Raw genomic sequence first — 10,779 nt, 5'->3', positions numbered from 1 at the left:
CTGGCGTCCAAGGGACTCTTAAGAGTCTTCTCTAATACCACAGTTTAAAAGCATCAATTCTTCGGCGCTCAGCTTTTTTTATAATAATAAATAAATGGCACAGTAGTCAAATAAAACATTGACTACTCTTTTCCAAAGAGAGTAGGAAATAGCAATCCACTCCAGCATTCTTGCCGGAAAAATTCCATGAACAGAGGAGCTTGGCAGGCTACAGTCCATGGGGTCACAAAGAGTCAGACACGACTGAGCGATTGAGCATGTACTCTTTTCCAGTATCTGTATTATGTGCTCTGGAAGCCCCTCTTTCCTAATTAAGAGGGGCTGAATGAGTGGATGACCTGGCCAGACAATTTTCATAGACCTATAGACTAAATCCACTAACCTACTTGACTTTGAGCATGTACGCCTTCTAGAGCTTCAAAATCCCCATAGTTAGTAGATTTTTGAAAGCAGCATTATCCTTCAGATACTAGTAATATCCAAATTTGTACTGTTTCCTTTGGGTTAAAATTAAAAGGATGTGTCCTAAGAGTAACAGTAGGGACAGCAACCCTCCCAGTAGTCATATTAAGTTAGTCCAGACAGAAAAAGGGAAAAGGCTCTCCAGGTGGCTCCACGACTGGCCCTGGGCTATGGAAAGGAACCTTGGGAGAGCATGTTCTGGAATCTTGAGCAAGCACTGGAGCCCAGGCCACAGGCCCTTAAGTATTGGAAACCTTGGGGTAGGAAGAGCTGCAACTAAGTCAGAGCCACGTGACTGCGGCCAGAGCTCGCCTTCCGCCGCCAGGGCGCCTGGCGTGGGAGGTCAGGGTCTGGGTGGAGCGTGGATCCACTCACTTACAAAGTGAAGGCCACCATCCTTCGGGGTCAGGAAAGGGCTCTGAGGATTTTGAGCGTCATTTGTGCATCTCGATATGTCAGCACCTCTTGGCCAGCACGATGAACTCTGGCACAGTCGCCACCTGAGATGTTTTAATTAAGACTTAACCCCCACCAAACCCGGAAGGCCGGCGCTGCCTCAGGGCTTACGGGGTGGCGTCCGGCCGTGATCACCCACCAGGCGAGCGGGCTGCGGCGTGTTCCTTCTTGCAGAGGGTGGGGAATGCAGCAGAGTGCGGGGCAGGGCCGCCCCGGAGGGCTTCTGCGCGCGGGTTTGGTTTACTTCTGATAGGAAGGGAGGGAGGGAAAGAGGGAAGGCGGGGCGATCGACTTTTTAATTGGCCTGCAAACCCTTACGAACCCCGGTGCCAGCTTTATCTGTGCGGCGGCGAGATGTCCGGAGGATCAGCTAGGAGCCTGGGCAAGGGTGAGACCTGCCGACCGTGATCCGACGCGTGCTGGGGGGAGGGTGGGGGGGTGGGGGAGGGTGGGGGCGGTGGGGTGGTTCTGCTCCGGAGCCGAGCGGCCTAGGAGACTTCACATTCGCGGGAAACCAGCCGGATGCTGGATGTCCCCACTGCGGTCCAGGCTGTAACCGCGTCCGCTTCTCTCCGCAGGAAGCGCCCCCCCGGGGCCCGTCCCCGAGGGCCTGATCCGTGTCTACAGCATGAGGTTCTGCCCGTATGCCCAGAGGACTCGCCTGGTCCTGACGGCCAAGGGTATCCGGTGAGGACCGAGGCAGGGGCCACTCCCAGCCTGCCCGGAACCAGGGGCTTGGGGAGGCTTGGGCAGCCCGTGGGCGGGGTATGAGAATCTCTGATAGGGTCCCCACAGCTTTCTTTACTGCCAAATACACTATTCTCAGCCTTCTGCGGGGTGATAAAGGCCTAGTGGTAAAGAACTCGCCTGCCAGTGCAGGAGACAATGAGACTCGAGTTGGATCCCTGGGTTGGGAGGATCCCCTGGAGGCGGGCATGACAACCCACTCCAGTATTCTTGCCTGGAGAATCCCATGGACAGAGGAGCCTGGCGGGCTACAGTCCATGGGGTTGCAAAGAGTCATACAGGACTGAAGCGACTTATTGCATGCGTAGAAAGCTATGAACTCTGTTCCCCTGGTGGGGAGTGGAAGGAATGCCATAGACCACTGCACCAGTTGAGGACATCTCGTTTAGATTAACCTAACCGTTTTATGGGTCAGCAAAGCTGGGGCTCCAGTAAAGTTGGTGGTATGCAGAGATCACTGGAATGGGAATCACAGGCAACGGCTCTTTTAGCTCTGGCACATCCCTAAATCCTTCTGTACTGCCTTCTCCTTCATCCCATTTCATTCACATCCTATTTATCTATATATTGTTTGCATTTATTCTGAGGATATAGCCCTTTCCTGAACAGTGGGTAATTTACCCTACTACAGAGTCCAGACCTTGACTATCCTACTGGTAGAGTGCTGAATTAACTATATGGTGCATTTTCTTATAGCTTGAGTTTTTGAATAAAATAAAGTGTCTCTGTCTTAAGATTCAGATTTTGGGGAAGCCCCACAGAAACTAGTTATCTACAGGAAATATCCAAGTCATTGACTTTTCTCTGACTTGAACAGCCATTGGAACTGCCTCTCTTCCAGTGACCTTTGGGATCTGTTGAACAGACATCAAATACCTGTGATGTGGGAGTTTAAAACATAGCCCCCATTCCAAAGAAACTTTTCATCTATATGCTTAGAGTTTTAAAATTAACTTTAGCCTGCTAGAGGGAGAATTAAGCAGGCAATACTTTTCCCTAAAAAAAGTAAGCTATATATTCTAAAGAAAAAAAAACAAATTATTTTTGGATTAATCACTTCAGTAACTCTTGTGTCTTTAGATGAAACTGATTCTAAATACATAGCAAAATATTTAACGTTTAGTAACATTTATCAATACATAGCAGATATCCAATTCAATTGGATTGAAAAATGACATATCTTGTGCTCATACAACTGAAAAGTTCAGGATCAAGACAGCTGAATTTGGAGGCACAGAGTTCTGGGTTAGTGCCCCTCTGGAACTCTAGATTGAAAACTTTATCTTTCTGGGACAGTTTTCCAAAGGAAAATTAAAGTGATCTTATCATAAAAGTGCACGTATGGAGAGTGAAGGGTGGTAACTGTTGCCGAACAGTGCAAACAACAGAGGAGCCTGGTGGACCACAGTCCATGGGCTTGCAAAGAGTCGGACATGACTGAGCAACTGACATACTATGTTCATGGGTTAGTTTTAAGTCCCAGGAGACTTTGATTAGAGAGGTGGTAGACTTTACCATATGACAGAATCTACTAAAGCACGGTTTTCTCTCATCTTCCAACTTGTTGCAGCAGGTATGTCGCCCTGTTGGCTCATCATTACCAAGATACCAAAATGCATATGTGTTCTGAGAGCCTTATTACAAAAGCCCAGGATTTACCCTTTCTTTTCACAGTATGAAATTGCAGAAATCTTGATTGGCAGGGAGCCTCATTGTTCTTACAGTGGCTTGTGTCTGAGTATACAGTAATCTGTCAGCAGACGAACCCTGTAATACATACACACAGATGCCAGTATTCAATCTGGCTATTCCTTTGTTTCCATGGTGGAGAGGGTGGGGTTGTGTATTTAATGGTACCTCAAGCTAAATACTATTGTAGCTTCTGAGGTGGATGGGGAGAAAGGAAACAAAAGATGTTAGGGTATATTATTTCTGAGTAACTAATCTGTTCTATTGAACACTCATCCAGCTTTGAAATGATATGGATCTGGCTGTAGCAATTATATGAAACTTCCCTTCCGCTTATTTCCCCTAAAATCTCTCAGACAAGAGAGAAGTTAGATCTAAAAACAATCTTAGTATAGTCTGGACTTCACCTGTTTCTTCTTTATGGGTTTACTTAGTGTGTTTACCCATGTGGCAGTTTTAAAAAATATCAATGCATGGAGATTTAATCTGGGAGCTTATTTTGTGGTTGAATTTTTTGGATTCTCTAATATTCTTATAAAAAATGACTAGCTTTCTATTCAAATTAGCAAAAGGAATTTATCATATTGATTCTATATAGCGGGTGTGGACAAACTCAATTAGTAGGCTGATTTATTTTTGCAATTAAGATACATCTTAGTCCCAAATGGAATATCTAATTGACAGTCTTGAAGCATTTCCACTTATTTATTCAACCAGTGTGTACTGAGTACCAATCTGAAAATGTTTATATATTTTTTCATAGCATATAAATCTGTTTAAAACTTTGCTGACTTACATGTTTGTTTATGAATATGACCAAGACACACAAGATCACTGCTTTACTGGAGCTTATATTGTAGGGAGGTGACATAACAAACATGTAATTAAGTGAGCAAAGTAATTTGTTATGTATCATCAGTACAATGGAGAAAGTAATTCAAGAAATATTGAAAAAGGTAATTGTGGCCAGATCATAATGACCAAACCGGAAGTCATAGGAAACATGTGACAGGTAAGCAGGGGCCAGATCACATGGCATGGGAAGAGGTTTAGAGTTTATCCTCACTGCAGTGAGGAGCACTTGAGGGCTGTAAGCAAGCAGGAGGTGGCCTCCTCCAATTTACTTTTGTAAATGGATGTGGAGAATGAACTATAGGGAGGTCACAGGGGAAGCACAGGGGCCAGTGGGACTGCTATAGAGATTCAGGAGGCAGGTGATGTCTTGAACGAGGTGGCAAGTGTTAAAGCTGAGAAGCAGATGAAGTCAGACTGAATTGACGGTCTAGCTGACAGGTCTTGCTGATCCAGGTGATTTGAGGAAGAGGGGGCAGGGGGAAGGAATAAAGGCCACGCTGACTCCCAAATTGGGGTCTGATCAGCTCAGTGGGTGATGGGACCAATGACATTTTATTCAGGAATACAAGAAAAATGTTACTGTCTTCACTGTCTTCTGTGTTTTTCAGGCATGAAGTCATCAACATCAACCTGAAAAATAAGCCTGAGTGGTTCTTCAAGAAGAATCCCTCAGGCCTGGTGCCGGTTCTGGAAACCAGTCAGGGTCAATTGATCTGTGAATCTGCCATCACTTGTGAGTACCTGGATGAAGCATATCCAGGGAAGAAGCTGTTGCCAGGCGACCCCTATGAGAAAGCTTGCCAAAAGATGGTCTTGGAGTCCTTTTCTAAGGTGCGTGTTTAAGAAATTTCAGCTCCTATTGAAAATATCTTTGTTTTTAAAGCTGAATCAGTGCTGTCACTCTAGGTTCAGTGATTTGGGAGGGAAAGACAAACAGGATTATGCTCTTGCCAGCTCTGACATGTCCAATGAGCTCTTTCATAATCTGGACCCTGTTTACTTTTCAAAGTTACATCTCTTCACTGTTCTCCTAATACTTTATATTCATGTCATGCTGAATATTTTTATTTTTCCCAAACTTGCCACCTTCTTCTCTATTCTTGCTAAAAGACTCTTTCTCCTTCTCACTTTGCCAAATTGTCTTCAAGTCTCTTTCATGTACAGTACATGCCATTCAGTGTCCTTTTAAGATATATTTGATTCAGACTCACCAAAATGGCTTATTTGCAGCTTATAAAATCCTGAACAGTATAGCATCTTTGGTAACAAAACTGTTTCTAGGATCAGTATATAACCTCTGTGAAGAGGAACTCGTGCACATATCAAGTGTATAGAATACCCTGACACGGACTGTGAGGGTTCTATCCTGCCTTTATGTGACAGGGTCAGTATGGTTAGCCTCACACTGATAAACTAAGACATTATTCTCTGTCTAGGTACCACCTTTGATATTGAAGATTCTTAGAACACAAAATAAGGAAGACTGCTCTGGCCTAAAAGAAGAATTGCATAAAGAAATCACCAAGCTAGAGGAGGTAATCAATCCCTTCTCCTTGATTCTTATTGGATTAAGTGATATATTATACCCACACTCATTTCTCCTCTTTTCTTCATACTCCCATCTCCAAAATGAGTTTAAGGTACTTAGAAATAGCATCAAATAGGAAATTTTCATTTACAACAGATAGCAGCTGTAAGCTGCTGTATTTAAGATACAAACCAAAATACCTAAAAATGTTTTGTCATGGGCCTGCTTTTAAAACTTTTTATTGCACTGACACAAAATATTAAGGAAAAATTTCAACCAAATTTCCACAGCTTTACACCTGTTTATGTTTTTCCATGCTTGTTTTCAATCCTTGAACATATATTTAAAACGTTAACTATAATCAGAACATAAGTCATTGTGGTTTTTTCCACTTATGTTATATAATAAACTTTATGGAAATAAAATTATTTTATACATTAAAACTTAAAATTATATAAAAATGTTTATTATATAATGAACATTTCCCACAAGAGTCTGCCATTAGACACGCTTGGGGAAACCCAGGTGTGTTTTTTCCTCCTTTGTGGGAGAGATGCTATTTGGACCTTTATATGGAATTCTCTTCCATTCACAGTCAGCCTTAGGTTTTTACTGAGGGAAGACACAGTTCTTGTCTCATATGGAAATGCATCCTAACCTTTTATCAGTAAGTTTGAAGTTTACTGTAAAGTGAGTGAAGTCACTCAGTTGTGTCCAACTCTTTGTGACCCCATGGACTATAAACCACCAAACTCCTCTGTCCATGGGATTTTCCAGGCAAGAATACTGGAGTGGGTTGCCATTTACTGTAGATTTTTTCAAAGCTTTTTTTCCCATTAAGAAAGTTCTATTACTAGTTTGCGAATATTTTTTAAAAAGTCATGAAAGTGTTGGATTTTATTGAGTGTTTTGTCTTCATCTATTACATCTGCTGAAATGTTCACTGAATATGTTCCCTTTAATCTGGTGAATAGTTATGGTAGCACTGACAGATTTTTCTGGTGTTGAACCATGCCAGTATTACTGTGTAAAACCCACTTGCTTTCAATGGATTTTCATATATATTTTAAAACTAGTTGATATTTGATTATTGCACATTTGTTCATAAAAGAGACTACTTTGTTCTTATCATATCTTTGTGTTTTTTTTGTTGTTGTTGTGGTTGTTTGTTATTTTGGCCATGCCAGGAGGCCCCGGGCAATGAAAGCACAGAGTCCTAACCACTGGACCCCCAGGGAATTCACTAGTTGGTTTTCGTATCAGGGATTTTCTCAACTCATAAAATGAGTCCCATTACTTTCTTTGGTTTTCTAAGTTCTGAAACCATTTGATAGGGTTTGGCAATTTGTGTAAAACATTTGAGTCCGGTGTATTTTATAGGGGTAGAGTTTTTATCAGTAGTTCAGTTTCCTTAATGTTAATTGATTTTTAGGATTTTTGTATTCCAGTTTTGTAATTGGATTGTAATGAATTGTAATTCATTTGTAATGAATCAGTTTTGTAATTTATATTTTTCTTTAAAGTTACATATTTCATATTCTCATATATACAGAAAGAGAATCATGTTTCCTGATTTAAAAAAATCTCTATGTACAACTACAACTCACTCTTGAACAAGGTAGAGGTTTAAGGTGCCAAGTCCCCAAGCAGTAGAAAATCCACATACTACCTACTAAATTTGGGGTTAGTTGGGGGACATATAATTTTCTTCCCATCTAATTTCAGACTCCAGGTTAAGGACTCATGCGGTAAAAGTAAGTGGTACTATTTCCATGTTTCAGGCTGCTGAGAGAGTATTTCCTTCTGACTGAAACTATCATACTTAATTTAACTTATGCATAATATAATTACCAGGCCCTACAATTTAAGGACAGACCTAGACAATATTGGTTCATTGTACAATTCTGAGTGCCTAGTAACTACAAGGCACTCTGCTCAACAGTATGGGAGGTAGAAAGTGAGAGGCAGTCCATACTGTTTAGATAATTGGTTTGATAGTAGACCAAAAATAAATACTCAGGTAGATATAATCTATCTACAATGTAGGATGTTATAAGGGCCCTGAGAAAAATCATGGATGTTTTATAAAATGCTTTGGTGTTTATTAGCCAGATAATATTCTCAATCTTCTGTTTGCAAAACCATAATATTAATTCACCTCCTTAAATTTCAGATATATACTTTGTACTTGGTTTTCAAAGAATTTTACATGGCATTGTTTAATAGTTAATCTAGTTGTGTCCAGTTTATTTTCAGTAAAGTTTTTATTGACGTATCGTATGCAGAGACTTACCCAAAGCGTAAGAGTACAGCTTGAATTTACAAAGTGAACGTTAGTAAATATTAGTTTTGGATGATTTCTGTACTTTGTACAAATGGAATCATATAATATACATTTTGGGGTCTGACTTCTTTCATACAAGGTCAAGTTTCTGAGGTTGTGTGTGTTGTGTATAGTTCATTCCTATTCTTTGTAGTGTTCCAGCATATGACTACTGCACAGTTTATCCATTTTAGTCCTGATGGACAGTATTCTTATGCTGTTTAATATTCAGGTTCTGACTGATAAGAAGACAACCTTCTTTGGTGGCAATTCTCTTTCTATGATTGATTACCTCATCTGGCCCTGGTTTGAACGTCTGGAAGCTCTGGAGTTGAATGAGTAAGACACTTGAATATTTTTTGCATAATTTAGGACAGTGATAACCAGAATAATATATACTAACCTTTCATATAGACAAAAATTAATGTATCTCATTCAACTGACATGAATGGGAACAAGCAGACAGGAGGAGACTTGGACTTTCCAGAGCATGTCCTATACCTACACCCTCCATTTTCTCCCATCTCTGGGCTGGGCAGGGGTGGGGAATTCTGTAACAGGTAGTAAAATGTTTGAAAAGTGATTTACTTCTCCCCTCCTGGTTAAAAACCCATAAGGATGCACATTTTCGTAAGGACATCAGGCAGGATTGTGTGACCAATGCCACCTTCCATTTACCAGCAAGAGTCCCACACTGTTTCCCAAACTCCATGTTTTGAAGTTTAGCAGCCACCTTGGCTTACTCCCATTTCCTAGAGCTTAGAACTGCTCAGTTGCTATTAGTCATGGTCTGACCACAGAGTAATAAATATGTCATGTTCTTGATTGTCTTTCACATTCTCATTTTAAAAAAAATCAGTCTCTTAGTTTGGACAAGTTCTCAGGTTAACTGAGCAAGTCACTTCACTCTAGTCTTAGATTCCTCTTCCACAAAACAAGGACCTCTACAATATCTTCCAAATCTCATATTTTATGATTATGCACATCTTAAAGAAGTATTTCTAAAGAATGCTTTGAAAAGATTAGAGGAAAATGATATGAAACTGTAGAGTTATAGGAGCCTTTGCAATGCCTTCCTACTTAGCCTAGTTCATCCCTTCATTATTTCCATCTCCCACAGGTGTGTAGACCACGCTCCAACTCTTAAGCTGTGGATGGCAGCCATGAAGAAGGATCCCACAGTATCATCTCTCCTCACTGACGTGAAGACCTTTCAAGGTTTCTTCAACCTCTACTTGCAGAACAGCCCTGAGGCTTATGACTATGGACTCTGATGGGGACGAGTCAGCAATGAAGACATAGCTGATACTTTCCTTCACTAATATGAATAATACCATGGTTTTATTTTACCACGTGCTCTCATGTCTTACTGAATCACCTCTGATTTGACACCAAATTTGGCCACACTGTGGGCTTTCCTCAAGGCCCCCCTGCAGCAATATAAACACATTTCCTGTCTCAGGGTGTTCATATGACTCTAAGGGTTCTATCACACTCCATGCTGAAAATTTCTAAGTCACCTCTAGTGAGAGCTGGAAGTCAATCTGGATTTTTAACTGCCCATAGGACATTTCCAAATAGATACTGTGTTGTCATTGCAAGAGATGCCCTTTCAAGTTTGTCTTCTAGGTTCTGAGTTAAGAACTTCTCAATTCCTCATTCTTTCATTTCCATGTCTGACTCAGTTTCATGCCTTTTATACAACAGTAATAACTGCTGTTGCCACTGAAGTCCAGACCCACATTAACTTCAAAGCCAAGTGACTAGGTGGTCTCCTATTGGCTCTCTCAGGCTTCAGTCACTAACCCTTTCAAAATCCTTCCTACCAAATCCTATGCTGCCCAGCACAAAAGGTGTTCCATGTATATAACTAAATGCTGAGAAGGCCACATCCATTTTAAAGCTGGATGAGTAATTCAGAAATACTAATGTCTTTATACACTTCCATAGCTCATTGGGCTTCTTACTATTCACTTTCTATCATCACATCACCTCCATGAGAAAGTAGGTCCGGAGAGCATCATTTCATTCTACAGATGATTCAATTAAAGTCCTGAGGTTAACTGAAGTCTTAAGATGCTGGAGGAAAGTGCTGGAGAACATACGCAGTACAGGGCTCTTATATCAGAACTAGGGAGCGGTTTCAACCTGCCCTCATACTCTTAAAAGAGCGCCTAGCAATCCCCTAAGGCTCACCCCTGGATTTCCGATTCGGTAGGTCCGGGTGGGCCCAGGAGTACATATATGAAATGGGTCTTTCGTCCTATGGTGATGCAGGCGACCTGGGGGCCGCACCCTAGGAGGCAGCAGCGAACTGACTGACTTCACAAAAGGTCTCCAGCCGCCCACCTCCGCCGCCACCAATGCCCACGCTCCGAGCTGACTCATCTCTGCTGCCGTCCGCCTGCCCCACCCAACAAGCCCGGGTCCGCTGCGGGCGGACTTCAGTCGGATGTAGACCCGGGCGCTGAGGTGCCACGACCAGCCACTATTCGGCTTCCACTTTGGCCAGCCACATACCCGTTGGGATCCAAGATTCCGGTACCCAGGAGCCTGTAACGCGGCCGCCCATTAGCTCAGCTTTCCACCGGAGCGCTTCCAAAGGCTTGGCGGATTGGTGAAGCTCCGGGCGCCGCAGCCAATTGGCGGATAGAGTCGCGTTCTAAGGGGCGGATTCCGCCTGTGCCCCGCCTCTCTCTCCGACCCGCCCCCCCCCTCC

At 42.3% G+C, this 10,779-nt stretch overlaps 1 protein-coding gene across 1 annotated transcript; it reads left to right on the top strand.

Annotated features, from left to right (window-relative positions):
* Nucleotides 1-793: 793 nt before the first annotated feature.
* LOC113884249 (glutathione S-transferase omega-1-like) lies at nt 794-9,409 on the top strand. Its single transcript, XM_027528603.1, has 6 exons — nt 794-1,306; nt 1,497-1,605; nt 4,818-5,040; nt 5,646-5,744; nt 8,293-8,399; nt 9,181-9,409. Exons 1-6 carry the CDS (start codon nt 1,273-1,275, stop codon nt 9,332-9,334), a joined length of 726 nt encoding a protein of 241 aa, XP_027384404.1. The 5' UTR covers nt 794-1,272; the 3' UTR covers nt 9,335-9,409.
* Nucleotides 9,410-10,779: the final 1,370 nt, after the last annotated feature.

This window comes from Bos indicus x Bos taurus, chromosome 26, assembly GCF_003369695.1.
Source record: "Bos indicus x Bos taurus breed Angus x Brahman F1 hybrid chromosome 26, Bos_hybrid_MaternalHap_v2.0, whole genome shotgun sequence".
In the NCBI taxonomy this organism is placed as follows: Eukaryota; Metazoa; Chordata; class Mammalia; order Artiodactyla; family Bovidae; genus Bos; species Bos indicus x Bos taurus.
This window is presented reverse-complemented; position numbering and strand designations above follow the sequence as displayed.